The sequence below is a fragment of the Cololabis saira genome, chromosome 14, assembly GCF_033807715.1.
Source record: "Cololabis saira isolate AMF1-May2022 chromosome 14, fColSai1.1, whole genome shotgun sequence".
Lineage (NCBI taxonomy): Eukaryota > Metazoa > Chordata > Actinopteri > Beloniformes > Belonidae > Cololabis > Cololabis saira.
The window spans coordinates 32,610,695-32,627,483 of record NC_084600.1 but is presented as its reverse complement, the minus strand read 5'-3'; the positions used below and the strand labels follow the sequence as shown (position 1 = coordinate 32,627,483).

The following is a 16,789-nucleotide window of genomic DNA, read 5'->3' as shown; positions in this document are numbered from 1 at the left end:
TTCGCCAGGCCTGGCTTGCGTGCAAAATTTGGTGACTTTTGGGGCACGTTTAGGGGGGCAAAAAGGCCCTCATTTCGTTTGAAAAATAAAAACGAGAAAAGAAAATGAGGAAAAAAAAAACAAAACCTACAGATACAACAGGCCCTTCGCACTGTAAGTGCTCGGGCCCTAAACATTAAAAAAGCAAGTCTTCATCACAGGCCTCACTGAGCATGTTAAATATAAAGGTCTATGATATCACAATTAGAAGTCTCATATCCTCTGGACACATGAGACCAAAGTGGAGATGTTTGGTCTTTGTGTCCAGAACCATGTTTGGAAGAAAACCAGCAGAAACAACTTAGAGCCAGGGTCAAGCACGGTGGTGGAGGGGTGAAGCTCTGGACCTGACACCTTTCAGTCATTGGGTGGACCATGGAGTCCTCTGAGTCTTCTAGAGACAAATGTGAAGACATCAGGAAATGATCTCAAACACAGTAGTAGATCCACATTGGATGATGAAAAATAAACGAATTTGGTAAGCAAAGACAGGGTCTCAGGAAATGTCCCATATTTATTTATTTATTTTTTCTTTTCTTTATGTCAAACTCTGTGTGAGCAGGAGAGGGAGTGGGGGTAGTGGGGCTCGCAAACAGCCAACAACCACTCTGAGAGTCAGAGTCGACGCGGCAGCTGAGCTCTGCGCTCCAACTATGGATGTTTGACAGGGGGAGAAGTGAGAGAGCGCTAAAGACAGAGGAGTGAAACAGACAGCCGCTGGCTGTGTGGGAGTCCGTGGCTGGGTTGCGTGGGTCTCGGATGGGATTACGGCGGCTATTCCGCGTCTCCCGTCGGTGCTGCTGCTGGAGGAAACATGCGGCTGCAGAGCTCCCCGATCCCCCCGTTCCTCCCCCCGCTGTTGCTGCTGGTGGTGGTAGCGCTATGTAGCGGGACAAGTTTCCCGAGTAACATCAACATAGGTGAGTGGATGCCCCGGGATCATGTGCAGTTATTGAACTTAAAAATGTTTGTATCCAAGATTGGGACACCTGTGCATGACGATACTGCTAATGCAGACATTAATATGCGCTCCATGTGCGCTCTAACAGTCACCGACTAGTTTTCATATTTGATGGTGCACCGTTTCTACTCTAGGCTACTCTAAAATCTCAATTGTCTTCACATTTTTTCAATTTTTTTTAATCTGTTTTAGATTATTTTGAAATTACCTCAAACACTACTATCAGTGAAAGATGGAAATGTTATTTCTTAAAATAACCTGGTAATATTTCTGGAAAATTCCTGCTGTGACTAAAATCATTATTTAAGCAGCCTCACTCAGCACTCCTGTACCAATACTGGTGGCTGAGCTTCACTCTGTGGCTCAGTTTATATGCATGTGCAATTTACATAATTTGGTGCTTTAATATTCATGCAAGTAAAGAATAATATTCACACAATAGTTGTGGTGCTTCCACAGCTTTTAGTTTGTGATAATTCTGTCAAAGGGAAGTCAGGGCCATGGACAGTGCTTTATTTCTATGAAATTATTTTGAATTATTGTAACACATTATGTTTAAAATGATAAAATAAAATAAGACTTAAAGAATCAGGTGCTTGGACTAAGTCACAGTTACATGAACCAGGACTCTGTGTAGTATAAGACTGAAGAATTCAGTACCAAGGACAGAGCCCAATCAGTTACAAGTACCATGAACAGAGCCACTCAAGAATATTACAGTCAGGTGATGGAGTATTGCATGATTGTGTTTTTCATCATTCATTCATTTCATTGACATTTTGACCAATATTAATTTACCAATACAATCATTTGAACAATTGTGCTTAATGCCGTGACTCAACATCATGGATATATAGGCTCAATTGCCACACTCGTGTGAGTTTGATTTGATCCAGCACGATGGGCCTCCCCTGCTCCGCTCTTATACGGGGTCCCACAGGGCTCAATTTTAGGACCCCTGCTTTTCTCCTTATACATGCTTCCTCTAGGATCTATTTTCAGAATGCATGGTATTGATTTTCATTGCTATGCCAATGACTGCCAGATATATGTCCCAATTAGGAAGAGTGATGCCTTCTCCCTCAAACCCCAGCTGGCATGTCTTGATGACATCAAAGCCTGGATGGCCCCAAACTTTTTAAATTTTAATGAAAAGAAAACAGAGGTGATTGTGTTTAACCCTAGCAGCTCCTGCTCATCCTCCTCTGTTGATCTGGTTCCTTTGGGAGTTCATGCAAAGTCTTCTGTGACTACCGGTAACTTGGGTTTTAAAATGGGCGGTGATTTTAAACTAGAGAACCAAGTTAGCGCAATAGTTAGGTCGGGTTTCTTTCACCTTAGGCAGCTGGCTAAGGTGAAGCCTGTACTTGCACAACAGCACTTGAGACAGTAATCCACGCCTTCATCACGTCTCGGCTGGATTACTGTAACTCTCTGTATCTTGGAGTCAGCCAGTCCTCTCTTGCGCGTCTCCAGTTAGTTCAGAACGCTGCCGCTCGTCTGCTAACTGGAACGCGAAAGAGAGAACCCATTATGCCCATACTGGCCTCCCTCCACTGGCTGCCTGTGCATTTTAGAATCTATTTTAAGATTCTTTTATTTGTTTTTAAATCTTTAAATGGTGTCGCTCCACCCTACCTCTCTGAGCTTCTTCACCCCCACGCCCCCGCCCGGTGCCTCAGGTCAGCTGACCAGCTGCTCCTCGAGGTAACGAGGTAAAAACGAACGCTCAGAGGGGACCGAGCCTTCTCTGTTGCTGCCCCCAAGTTGTGGAACGTTTTACCTCTGCACATCAGACAGGCCTCCTCACTGTCTGCTTTTAAAACCGACCTCAAAACCCACTTTTACTCATTGGCTTTTAACCCAGCATGAGACCTCGCTCTGTTTTTAGTGGTTTTATGTAATTTTATTTGTTATTTTACTTGTTTATTTATTTGTTTTTATTGTCCTTTGCTGTTGATTTTTTTGCCCTCTTATGTACAGCACTTTTTTCAGCTGTGGTTGTTTTAAAGCGCTTTATAAATAAAGTTGAGTTGAGACTGCAGTTAAACACTAACCAAAAACATGGGGGACTTATGATCCAGACTAATGTGCTTGATTAATTATACCACCATGTCAGAGGGTTATTATTGTTGACGAATGGAGGTCATTGTAAATTTGATGTTTTAATGGTGCATGTCTTCATTATTGATCTGTTGCCATGAAAATGTATCTGGTAATCCAGAGGTTATATTGGAAGTTTAAAGATGGTTTAAACAGTTTGAATCATCCTTGAAGGTGTTGCAGGAGGACATTTGAACCAATCAGTCAAATATTTGAAGTTTCAGGAGCAACATCAGTAATACCAACATTTTGCTCAAGAAAAAATAAATTAAAACATTCAACATTTTGCAGCCTGGATACGTCTTGTTCCAGCTTTTTATTTCATACCGGTTTGATCTTTGTTAGACTCGCTCGTTGTCGGTGGTGTGTACAAGGCAGCTGTGGGCCATCAAGTGCGTTGCTCCCTAAAATGACGTTTTTAATGCGTTTTGCTGCCCCTTTGGTCCAGACTCCTTCTGCGATTTACCCTCAGGTTGGATGCAGGTGAGGCATTACATTGAACAACCTGAATCTTTCCTGGTATGAAAGAACTGCTGCAGCCAGAGCCTGAATAACAACCAGAGTTGCAGCAGTGGAAATCAGCAACGCTGGTTTTATCGAATTCTGTCGAAGCAGCTCTACGGCTTCCAGCATTTATAACCCTAATGAATAAACCATTTACTATTCCAATAATATTCCTAAAACACAGAGTTAATGAGGACAGCTTCTTTTACATGACTGGTTAAAAATGTACAGTAAATAACAAACTTTATATTTAAAATGAGACTCGTGGTCATGACTGTATTTAACACAATGAACAAGTTCTTCTCTCAGCACAACCTTTTGGATTAATCTGGTTTCTGCCATTTATATGTCAATTACCAATTTACAAGTACTAGAATATTTCATGCTCCCACTACACTTTAACAAGATTTGTTATGAAGGACTTTATCTTCCAAAGTCCTGGGTCATTTTTCTACATTTTCAATCGCAAAAATGCCGATACAGATGACAGATATAACAGACAACCTGAAGCTCGATGAACAGATGAGATGAGAGTGTTTTCTTACTTCATTTCTCGGCCCAGCTGAGGTCTGAGGAACCTGAATGGTCTTCTTTTTTACAGTCATAATTGGTCTTAGTTTACCAAGTTCCAGCGTTGGAAGGGTTAATGGTTAAAATTTTACGTGAAAACATTGTTATAAAATGATCTAACTCACAGGATTGGCAAATAAACACTTGTGGTGGTTGCATATTAACTCAAGTTTTACCAAATGCAGTTATAAGAACTGACATCCAGGTGCCTACATGTCTGCATGAGAGAACCGTGCACAGGTTACTTATACTTTGATTCTTTATTTAGTAAAATATACTTCTAAAGTTGTGTTGAATGTGGAGGAATTCCATATCTAATTGTCAAACACTATTGTGCATTATTATTATATATCCGGAGAGTTTTAACTTACCAGTATTTTTCATCCTCACAGTTTTGTGTCTTTGCTACTACAAATAGCAGAGCTTTTATTTTGAAAGTAGTAGGCAGGACAAACAAGCATAAATGTCCTGTTTTGTATTTAGCTCTTAAAAAATGAATGCATGATGTTTGTGAATCTGTTTAATCGCGTCTTGAGACGTTTTCAAGTGTTGGACAATAAGATGAACTAACTAACATATATGTGACAAAAAAGTTCAAATGATTAAAGACACTGGTCCTCAAAAAAAGACTGGGAACAGTTTTCTCCTTCTACAATTCATAATATCATTAAACACAAGGAACAAGGCTAAGATCACATCTGTGACTTGATTGCTCAGATGATCAAAAATCATCATTTATCAACAGCTGACAGAGCCGTATGGATGAAAGTTACCATAGTAACCCTTGACACTTTACTGTGAAATAAAAGATAATAAAAAATCTATGTTAATCTTGTGTGGAGGCATTGACATCTCCACAGTCAGAGGTTTCTTCAATCAATCAAAGCACACTGTAAACATGTCATCAGACATCAGAGGATTGATTATACTTTATTTTCTTTTTTGTGGAAGAAGTTGAAGTCTGTGTACTTCAGACCAGTGAAAGAGCATGCAAGTCCAGAAGCCAGACTCGGATGGTAGTCTCAGAAGCGAAAGCTCTTCCTTCGCAGCGAGAACGTTTCAGCGTCTTCTTACCGAGCTCTACTCTCCCCTCACAACAAATAATTTAAATAATAATTAGGGCCCGAGCACTAACAGTGTGAAGGCCCTATTGTATCTGTAGGAATTGTTATTATGGGCATGCCAAGTAGTGACATGACCATATTGCAATCGTCCAGAATGGCCCAAATGGCAATGTTGCTAGCATTTTGCTAACAAGCTAAAGTCACAAAAGTCCCACTGCGCACCAGCGGGTGTAATAGTATACATAAAAAGGTTTCCCTTTTCTTATTCTTATTCCGCACGCTTTTTTCGTCCATTAATGCGGCCCGAACCACAACGTGCACCCATGCACGGCATACATCGTTGGATGCGGCTCCATCATGCCTCAATGAGTATTACTTTTCTCAGTCAAAAGTGTTACCGTGGCAACACTACATGCCAAAAAGCAAAAAAAAAAGGCAAAAATTCGGTCGCTTATTGCTCAGCTGAACTTTTTAGTAGAGAGATCATTCAAATTTACAAACACTCGGCCCGATTGGCTCTAAAGGACCGTACAACCTCATCATGCTAATTATTACGGTTTTTGTGATATTTAACATTCAATTAAAGAAAAAATTCCATTTGACTTTGGACGCTTGTTGCTAGGCAACAGGTTATCGTAGAGACATCGTACAAATGTTCCCCGACTCGGTGCGCGGTACTTCAACATATTCAAATTTCATGAAGCTGTGATTTAAAGCAGCACTTTTCCACCTTAATATAATATTTCCAGAGTCATTGTGATGGTATATCAACTTACAACAGGTTTAATGATACCTCTGTCATGGTCTGAGGGGTCTGTATCTCTTTCACTGGCACTATGTAAATTTGAGGTGCATGGTAGGAACCCTTCCACACTAAAAAACGACAAATTTTTACGGCTTTGACTGCTTTACGGCATACGTCACTTCCCCCCTCCTTCTCGATTCGTAGTCGAGAGCTGGGCGGGGCTTGGAGCGCAATTAGTACAGTTCTTAAGATATTAAACGTTAAAAAAAAAAAAAATGTCCATTTGACTTTGGACGCTTGTTGCTAGGCAACAAGTTATCGTAGGGACATGATTCAAATGTTTCAAAACTCGCCTCGCAGTGGACTACAACATATTCAAATTTCATGAAGCTGTGATTTACATACATTTTAAGTCAAAATGCCTGCCAAATGGCCCCATACCCTAAGGTTTATCAACAACCTTGAACGGTTTATAAAGAAACCTAAACTACTTCTTGGCCATTCTTAATCACCCTAAACCACACAACCCCGAAGCAGAGGGTGTGGTTTATTAACAACCCTAAACCACACCCCCTGCGGGGAGTACAGGAATGAATACAATACAACCATAAACACCTTAAACTGAGATTGAACCAACCCGAACACAAACACTACAGCCCCAAACCAAAGCAGCAAGAGGGGACGAATGGGCAGTAGGGCATGCCCATATCAAAATTTCCTGAAATTTTCTAGTTATTATGAGCACTTACAGTGCGAAGGCCCTATTGTATCTGTAGGATTTTTATTTATTTTTTTATTCTTTATTTTTGGCCCTCTCCCAATACTCGCTCTACCCCTAGTTTTCATCCCTACCCCTACATTTGGCGCGTTCCCGTGAGGGTAGTGGTGTCCCAATTCCTCTTTTCACCTAGGGGTAGTGAAGAAAACTAGTGTAGTGGCTATGAATCTGTCCCTACGGATCGAGGGTTTTCCGATCCTCACTAGCTGATCTAGGGACAGAAAAATTTCCCAGAATGCTTTTCGTTGTCATTTGCGGACTGAATAAAAAAAAAAACATGGCAGACATTTCTTATTTTTTAGTGAATAAATCAATATTTTGAGTTAGTTTCTGCATAAAAATGCGTTTTGATTACATTTCTATCGAGAAATATATATTTTACTTTCATAATATTCACTCAGTGAATGTACATAATCACTCGTTTGCCCGTTTGCCGAAGATCACGCCAGAATAAAGGCTGATTTATGGTTCAGCGTTACACCAACGCAGAGCCTACGGCGTAGGTTACGTAACCTACGGCGTAGGCTACAGTTGTAGCTACGCCTCAATTTGCTCCGAAAATTTCGAGATTTCTGCCTGCCGGCTCCGGAGCTGATTTATGGGTCTGCGTTAAATCGACGCAGAGCCTACTGCGTAGGCTACGCCGTAGGCTCTGCGTCGATGTTACGCGGCGACGCGCACCGTACGCCATACCCTATGCCGTACCCTATGCCGTACCCTACGCCGTACCCTACACCGTAGGCTCTGCGTCGATTTAACGCAGACCCATAAATCAGCTCCGGAGCCGGCAGGCAGAAATCTCGAAATTTTCGGAGCAAATTGAGGCGTAGCTACAACTGTTAGATTTCATCTATTAAACCAACATTTATCTTCCTAAATGATTTATTTCAGCCAGCGGTAATTCTCAACAGAGCTGCAGGTTTCTCCCCCGGGACGACGGCGCAGGGCGTTCACGTCTGTACTCCAGCTGCTGCTGCTCCGGGCCGGCGGCTCTTATCATCTCTGAAAACATCGGGTCAAATTTCTTAACAGGCGTTATTTGGATAAACTGAGCCCAGGTTTGGGATCTTAACGGTTACTTTTACGCCTGGAAAAATATTAAAACTTAATAAAGTGGCATATTAACAGCGCTACAGCTGAAATTAAAACAGCAAGATTTCAAGTGCCCTAAAATCTGTCCCTTCTTTTTTAGGGGTAGTGAAAGAAAGTAGGGGGTGTATTGGGATTGTGCCTTTCTTTCTTCTGACGAAAGGAGGGCCTTTTTGCCCCCTAAACGTGCCCCAAAAGTCACCAAATTTTGCACGCAGGCCAGGCCTGGCGATAAATTTGATATTTCATGGTTTGCATTAATGGCCGTGGGCTAATGGCTCAACAGCGCCCCCTGGAAAACTTTGTGCCTCAAACCCCATAATACGGTTTGACGTACATGCACGAAAATTGGTACACACCTGTATCATGTCACAACTTAAAGAAAAGTCTCTTGGCGCCATGGCCGAAACCAAACAGGAAGCCGGCCATTTTGAATTAATTGTGTAATTTTGGCGAAACGTATGCCATTCCTTCGGCAGTTAATACGTGCAACCAGGTGTGTTTTACATCAAAATGTGCATCTCGATCCTGCGACAATGCGCATGACTTTTTTTTAGTCAAAAGCGTTACCGTGACGACGATAGACGCCAAAAAGCGCACCCCCCCTTCATCTGATTGGTCCATATTTGATAGTTCCTACTTTCTGCCATAACTTTTGAATGGTTTGACATAAAGACTTGTGGGTGGTGTCATCGGACTCGGTATTGAGTACTTGACCTTCATTTGCATTAATTAGCCCCGCCCCTTCTTCTGATTGGTCAATATTTGATAGTTCCTATTTTCTGCGCTAATTTTTGAATGGTTTGACATGAAGAGTCATGGGTGGTGTCATTGGATTTGGTTTAGAGTCCTTAACCTTCATCGGTGCAAATTAGCCCCGCCTCTTCATCTGATTGGTCGATATCTGATAGTTCCTACTTTCTGCCATAACTTTTGAATGGTTTGATATAGAGAGTCGTGGGTGGTGTCATCCGCTAAATGTCCAGGCCTGAAGACATGTACATGCAAGTCATACAAGCGCTTCCACTGCAGCACGCCTGAACGTGCACAGGGGTGCGAGGGCCCGTTCATCGCTGTTTTCAGCTTTAATTTAAATAGGTTTTATGACTTTTTAATATCTAACAACATATGCAGCAGCTCAATTTTTTTATTTTCCTCTTAGAGGTTAAGTGGTGAATTAGAAACGGATATAAACAACTACCGGATATCTGATCCTAATATGAGACCAAGTCCAAAATCAGATACGGGTTTAAATCATTTACGATGCCATCGGACAATTAAATGACTAAAAAGATGGATTCATCATCAAAAATGAAGGAAATAAAAGTCGATTCTAAGATCTCGAGGGAAGTAAAAGGCAACTGGAAAAGTTTTATTGGTTTTGAAAGACATGCCAGCTACTACTTCTGGGACTTTTTCCTTTCTGACCAGTTGGAGGTTTTAGGATCACAAACCATCATCAAAACTCCACGCGGTCAGCTAAGACGGTCCGAAAAGGACGGATAAAAAAGACAGAACAAAAACGTCAGAAGAAGGAACACAAACATTAGAAAACTCCAAACTCAGCTTCTGCTCAGTCAGATAGAAATCTGGGGAAAACGACACGCCAGAGAACAATAGTAGAGGTCAGCCGTGACAACGAGAGCACCTTCGTGGCAGAGATGTTGGCTGCTTTACTGTAACTGCCAGATTTCCACGTTAACTTACGCTGAACTCTGGACTTTGTTCAGTTCCACATTAAATTTCCCGTAAAGTCCTTCATCTATGGTCATGAATTTTGGGTAATGACCGAAAGGACAATCGCGGATACAAGTGGCCGAGATGAGTTTCCTCCGCAGGGTGGCTGGACTCTCCCTTAGAGATAAGGTGAAAGCTCAGTCACTTGGGAGGAGCTCGGAGTCGAGCCACTGCTCCTTCACATTGAGAAGAGTCAGCTGAGATGACTTGGGCATCTGTACCGGATCCTCCTGGACGCCTCCCTAGGGAGGTGTTCCAGGCATGTCCCACCGGGAGGAGACCCCAGGGAAGACCTAGGACACGCTGGAGAGACTATGTCTCTCGGCTGGCCTGGGAATGTCTCGGACTCCCCCCGGAAGAGCTGGAGGAAGTATCTAGGGTGAAGGAAGTCTGGGCACCACTGCTAAGACTGCTGCACCCTCGACCTGGTAACGTATGAGTAAAAGAAAATGGATGCACCTTCACTGGTTTCTTTTTATGAACCTTTCTCTGAACCAGTCACACTAAAAAATACAAACTAAAACCTTTCTGGTTCATGAAATACCTCCAGATCAGACAGGGTGTGATAGAATCAGGAAGAGAATCTCAGTGTTGTAAGCTTCCCTTTAACAAGTTTTCATTGTATGTGTTGTTCTCTTGGGATTGTTGAAATGTGCAATATCAATAAAGGTTGATTGGAACACATATGTGTATGTGTCTCGGCATCTGTAGCTGGCTTGAGATGACTGTTGTCGGATCGTGAGTCCGTCATTTGGGAGTTGTACTTGGAGACAGAAGAACGAGAAGAACTTTCTGGAGTTGTAGTCAGTAGAGATTTACTGCCAACTGTTTTCACAGATGAACATCCAGCTTTGAAAACACCTTTGTTGATAAAGTTTGGTTATCCTGGAGCTGAGTGAGATGCTGCTCGGTTGGTTCTGATGTTTCTGGGAGCTTTTCAGTCTCATGGTGGTTGATTTTTTGGTTATCTTTTTTCTTTTTTTTTTGCTGCTCAGGAAAACTGAAGGTTGCATATCTGAGGAGGATGTGAAATTAAGTTTAAGATTTCAGATGATCAGATGTGCGCGTGTTCTGCCGATTTCTGCTGCTTTGCTTAAAAATGCTACCTACTTGTTTTATACCTTTATAGAGCTATAATTTTACTGTGTTTTACTCCCTAGCCCACTTCCTTCTCTGTCAATTTTTACATTGTGCAGGAAATGATGGCCGTTGCAATCAAACTTTTGACGAAAATCGACTGTGCGCAGTACCACAAAGTAGCATTTCTCGGCAGAGAGCAAGGATCGGCAGAACACCGGCCGGCTGAGTTTTGTTTAAAAATTGAATTTCTGTTGCAAATAAAACCTGTCTTCCAATTCATTGCATTTTTCATTGCATTTTTCGCCTAGTTATTATTGTGGTAGAAGTATCGGATCGGTACTCGGTATCGGCGAGTACACAAATTAAAATACTCGTACTCGTACTCGGTGTGAAAAAAATGGTATCGGGGCATCCCTACAATTTAATAACTTACAAAAATACAAAAGCTATATCGATCTCAAATACTAAGAATCATTGGCTGATTGACACGAAGATGCAGCAGGAGTCTTTCAGCACAGGCGTGCATGACACGAGGCAGGTGACGGATATGGCCAGGGACAAGTCAACAGGAGAAAAGTATAGTCTGTGGAGAATGTAAGGAAATGGAAAATGAAGATGACATTTGTTGGTCGAGCCCCTCCACGGAGTTGTTGCCTTCATCGAATCCCCCCAGGAATAGTGCCTGTTGTAAGACGAGTCTGCTGTTACCACTGCCATTCCCAGCAGACCGAAGGGTCAAGAGATGATCCACTATGGTTCCTCGTGCCTTGGATGATGTGGAGTTACTTGTGAACATTTGCGTTTGTGTTTGATGCAAGTTCTCTGATCCATAGAAAGATTAAACCAAAACTACCCATCTCAGGTTCCTGAAATGGGGTTGGAGTTGGAACAAGAACTACAATATAATTAGAAATGAGAAGTAGTAGTTGTTTAGTTAAAACAATGCCGGGCAGAGGATAATACTGAAGGATAACTCAAAAGATTGGCATGAAAATGTTCATCCCTGATTTTTTTCCCGTTTTCATCACCCAGTGCTCTACCTAAGTGCCAGTCCTGGGCATTGCCATCCTCTACCAACCCCGGGATGGGTTGGTAGAGGAGACCACTGAGCTCAGGTCTCCTCCTTAACCTGAGGAGTGAGCAGGTCGCTTCTTTTCACCAGACAGGGTAGGGCTTCTCTGGCCGGACGTAGCGCGTGGAAGGATCACGTTATACCGGCCAGATCCTCCCCACCCCATCTGGCGCCCCGGTTGGCCAGAGAGGTCATATATAGCCCAGGACTGTGTGCATGTTTTTGTGAGAGTAGCTCACATTGCTACCCAAGGGAACATGGGGAGATCATGCAAACTCCACACAGAAAGGCCCTTTTGCCAACCCCAACCACCAACCTTTCGTGGGCACTGAAGTCATGGGGGAACTAACAGGCACTCCAGCGCAATGTTTGATGTTGAATCAATGTTTGATGTTGAATAGATCTGTATTTTTAAATAATTAATCACAAAACTTAAAAATGCAGATGGGTAATTGTAATGATTCAGCATGACTTGAATCTTGGGAGCAGCAACTCTGTGGATGTTCTCTTTATTATCTTAACATGATCTGATTGGTGTTCCCTCCCAACAAAATGACACCAGAACATGTTCTGCAGTTCCTGCAGCAAATTACAGCAGAGCTTTTTGCAGCTAAACAAGGTTGCATTTCACGAGTGCATCGTTGGAGCCCTTAATCATGTGTTTGGATTTTTGTAGTGATCTCTGTCTTCCTTAGCCTTCACTGCATCTTGTTTGTGTGAAACAGGAGGCCTTTTCCCCACCGGCTCCCATGAGTACGAGGTGTTTCGTTTCGCCCTGGCGCAGCATCAGGACATCCCCAAACTGGTGCCGCAGGTGGACATGGTGGACACTGGGAGCAGCTTCGCCATGACCTATGCCTGTAAGTCAGGAAACGTCGACGTTTGTGTGGTGTTCAGCAGATTTTTCTTTTTCACCTTAAGGATGTTCAGTCTTGGGACAAATGTAGTACCACCTGGTGAAATCTATCATTTTTGTTTTTGGGTGAAAACATAATAAAAGTCATTGGGTGAAAGCAGACCTTAATATTAGGGTACCATGAGCCACAGCATCCGCCGTGAGAGACACAGATGAAGTCAGACCAGAATTACGTCAAGTAGTTGCTGCTAAAGGTGGATCTGCAAGCTCTTATCAGTGTAAACATAGGTTTGTCTTTTGATTTTATTTTTATTCAATAAATAACAATACGGTGTTAAAAAAAAGTAATTTTAATGTTGTCTTGTGGTAATCTTCACCAAAAACTAAGATCACTATGGTAGGAGATGGTAACTTTTGCATGACTGTAAATGTTCAGTAGGTTCTGCTGGAATAACTTATTTAAATAAAGACTTCTTTATACATGTTGTTTTGCAACCAGTGTCATAGTCACATCCTTGTAGGAACATCTGGTCTTTAGTCTCATTTGGTACCTGGATTTGTCTCAGCTGTGTAAACTGGTGTGATCTGTTTTTAAAAAACGATTTAAAAACAAATCAAACAGGCTCTTAATGTCTCTTACAGCTACAGACGGATGCAGGGAGCCACATGTTTTCCTCTGGCGCTTGAAAATCAGGAGAAGAGTGACTCGTGTTTTCTGGCACTATGGCACTCAGTCTGGAACATCAACGGCTCGGGTGTTTCAGTGGTTCTGTTGTTCAGATGCACTTGGTGTTTCAGTGGAGACAGAGAACCTTTTAGCCGTGGTGTGTTGGATCAAACCAAACAGATCTGCTTTTATTTTCAGCAGAAATTCAACACACGTGTTTCGAAACGATGTATGTGATTCGAGCAGCAGCCTCCGAGCAGCTTTTAGATCATGAATGCTCCTCAGATATGTGTTTTCTGGGCTATTATGGACAGTAGTGTTTCTGTATGTGGTTGCACGCTGTCAAGAGACGTTGTGCATGTACAGGCGTAAAGTGCGATCGTTGTGACAGTGGTTGTTGCTGCAGGAGGCTGTTCGATTGTTGTTGTTTTTTTTAGGTCTCAGTCAGAGTGAGACCTAAAGCAAAATCTGTCACCTCTGCAAGTTACACGAGGTACGAAGGTCATGCAGTCAAAAACTATAATGTGCCATTGATTATTTAGTTGATTCTCTTCCTCTTTAGGAGGTTTAAGTTATATTTAAGAGATCAAAAGCCACAAGATCAAACCTGGCAACGGAGAAAACCTCAATTCCCACTCATTTACTCCTGGTTTCAGCTCTGGCAGCACTCGTTTCTGGTGTCCTTTCAGTAGAGACCTCCTTTAAATGAGGACATTTGGACAGATTTCTTCATAATGAATGTTAAGTAATATCAGTTAGAACATAGGTTTGCATAAGTTAAGTCAGAAAAGCTAAGATATCAAATTCTGATTGAAAGGTGGACATGTTCCTTCAACCTTGGTCCTCAGGACCCGCTGTCCTGCATGTTTTACTGTAGATGTTTTGCTGCTTTAACACACCCTGATACAAATGTGGCATCAACAGACTTGTGCAGATCTGGATGACGTGCTGATGACCATCACAAATTAGAATTAGGTGTGTTGATGCAAGGAGACATCAAAACATGCAGGACCAGGGTGTACGCGCAGTAACACCAGAACCCCTTGCTGTTGGACAATGTGGCTCCATCTCATTAATTTCATTCAGTTAGATGAATTAAGCCCAAATGGCTGCAATTTTGCTCCTTGTGTTTGAGTACAGTGGTGTGAAGACGGTCACATTGATTCTCCTCTGATGCTCCTCTGAACCAGACATGGGGCAGTCTTCTGTTATATCTTCTGCCGATTAATACGTGATCGGCTGGTAGATGAGAATGAATGCTTTTAGGCATATAAAGACAAACCTAATCAAGTCATTAAAATGTCATGCAGGAATCCTTAACAGGACTGAATAGATGTCTTGATGAGTGAGTGGTGAGAAAAAGCATGTTAAACTCCATAAAATATTACCTACCATCTAAATCCCAAAGGAAGATAAACACGTTGTGCTAAAGCTGATAACAAACAAGCTGTTTTATTGAACAAGTCTTTGAATATTGGCAGTGCTAGAAATAAAACCCAGTGAACAGAAATACACTGATATTAAACCTCCTTCAGCAGCAGTGACCTTAACAAGATCTTCCAGGACCTCTGGATTAGAGCTGTTCCATATTCAGGAGGAATTCTGGATCATTTGTCTCTACAGAACTGCTTCAGAAACATCTGTAAGACGTCTGGTGTGATCGGCTCTCTGGAGCTCCCACTTCAACATCTTTATGGGGTTTGGGTCTGGACTCTGGACCACTGCTTCTTTTTCTGAAGCTATTCTGTGATGGATTTAGTTTCATTCAGCTTCTGGTGACCTTCAACCGACAACCTGATGTTATCCTGGAGGAGTTTCTAGGAAACCTGGGAATTCATTTTCATCCCCATAAACATCACTTCACAAGTCGTCAGTAAAACGGAATTGCGTTATTTCAGAGCCCTGATGGGGCGTGTGGATTTAGTGGAGAGCAGTGGCGTCAATTCAGTGGAAGCTAAGGTATGGCAAGGTTACGAGTCACAGAACTTAACTAGAGTATCAATCAACACGTCCAGCAAATATTCATCACAGAACTCTGCTGTGTAGCTTATCTGTGTGGTTAAGAAAATTGGAACTTTTTCAAATGCAGTCTCGCTCACTGCAAAAACTCAAAATCTTAGCAGGAATATTAGTCTTATTTCTAGTTAAAATGTCTCATTTTTAGTCTCATTACACTTAAAACAAGAGTCATCGCCAGAAAAATAACTTATTTGACCATTTTCACCTGTTTCAAGTAAATTTTCAATTGAAATAAGTAGAAAAATCTGCCAGTGGGACAAGATTTATCTTCTCATTACAAGCAGAAAAAATGTTCTACTTATTTTAAGTGAAAATCTACTTGAAACAGGTGAAAATTGTTGTTTTTTGAGTTTTTGAGTCTTGTCTTAAATGTAATGAGATTTTTTTTACTAAAAATTAGACATTTTACTAGAAATAAGACAAATATTCTTGTTAAGATTTTGAGGTTTTGGAGTATAATAACTTGTGAAATCGATCATGTTGTTCTGATTTGCATTTGTAGTTATTTTATATGTATTAAATAATAGAATAATCAATACAAATAGACAGAGTAATTCCATAAATGTATTTAAAAAAACAAACATTTACATTTTCCCCTGAAGCCAAGGTGTGGCGGCTGCCATACCTTGCCATACCCAATTGACGCCCCTGGTGGAGAGGAACACAGTTTGGTGTGTTGGTGCAACATCAGACCCTCTGACTGACGCGTGCAAATGTGGATCTGCTCTCTGCTGCTCTCAGCATCACGGGTCAGCGCGCCACTCTTCCATCACCCAGAACCCATTCAGCAGACTTGGGATTCTGTGGAGATGGAGGTAAGTGGAGGCAGCCTTCAAAAGAGCATACAGCGGAAGTAAGTGTAGAGTAGAGGGAGCTCAGTGCTAAATGGACTCTGGCTCCAGGGAACGTTCAAGTCAGTAGGTTTAGAGAACAGTGACTTGTTCTGCCCCAAAACACAGAATCTGGCGGCCGTCCATCTTACACCTGCAAGTGTGAGTCTATTCAGCTGCAGACATGAGCAGCCCAGGCCAGTAATACTAGTCAGGCTTTAATCATCGCCGTAAGATGTCAATAGGCGCTGTTTTAATGAAGTCACAAATTAAAAAGGGCAAGCAATTGTTTGTAAATCTCATAAAGCCACATTATATCCTAAATAGAACATGGGAAATATATCAAATGTTTAATCAATTCATGAAAAATATGTCGTCATTTTGACCGTGATGGCAGCAGCATATCTCCAAAAAGATGAGAAAGGCGTAAAAAAAAAGGAAAGAAAGGGTCGGAGAAATGAGTAGTACTACAGAGAAACACCCAAAGGAACAATTAATCAGATTAATTATCAGCAGTGTTAGGTATATGTAAAGTATAACTTTGTTATCTAACACTAGATCCAAGTACAACTTTGCAGCTTAAAACTAGATCAAAGTACAACTTGGCTAACTAATACTGGATGAAATTAGAACTTTGCTACCGAACACTAAGTCAAAGCACAATTTTGCTACCTA

The 16,789-nt window shown here is 41.8% G+C and overlaps 1 protein-coding gene across 3 annotated transcripts in view; it reads left to right on the top strand.

Annotated features, from left to right (window-relative positions):
• Positions 1 to 697: 697 nt before the first annotated feature.
• LOC133459986 (glutamate receptor 1-like) overlaps positions 698 to 16,789 on the top strand; it is a 123,843-nt gene continuing 107,751 nt past the window's right edge. For all 3 annotated transcript variants that reach the window (XR_009784080.1, XM_061740442.1, XM_061740441.1), the window contains exons 1-2: positions 698 to 959; positions 12,468 to 12,602. Coding sequence is in view for 2 of the 3 variants with exons in the window: in XM_061740442.1 (XP_061596426.1) it covers positions 854 to 959; positions 12,468 to 12,602 (241 nt within the window). In the remaining variant the exon portion in view is untranslated. The remainder of the gene's footprint in view (positions 960 to 12,467; positions 12,603 to 16,789) is intronic.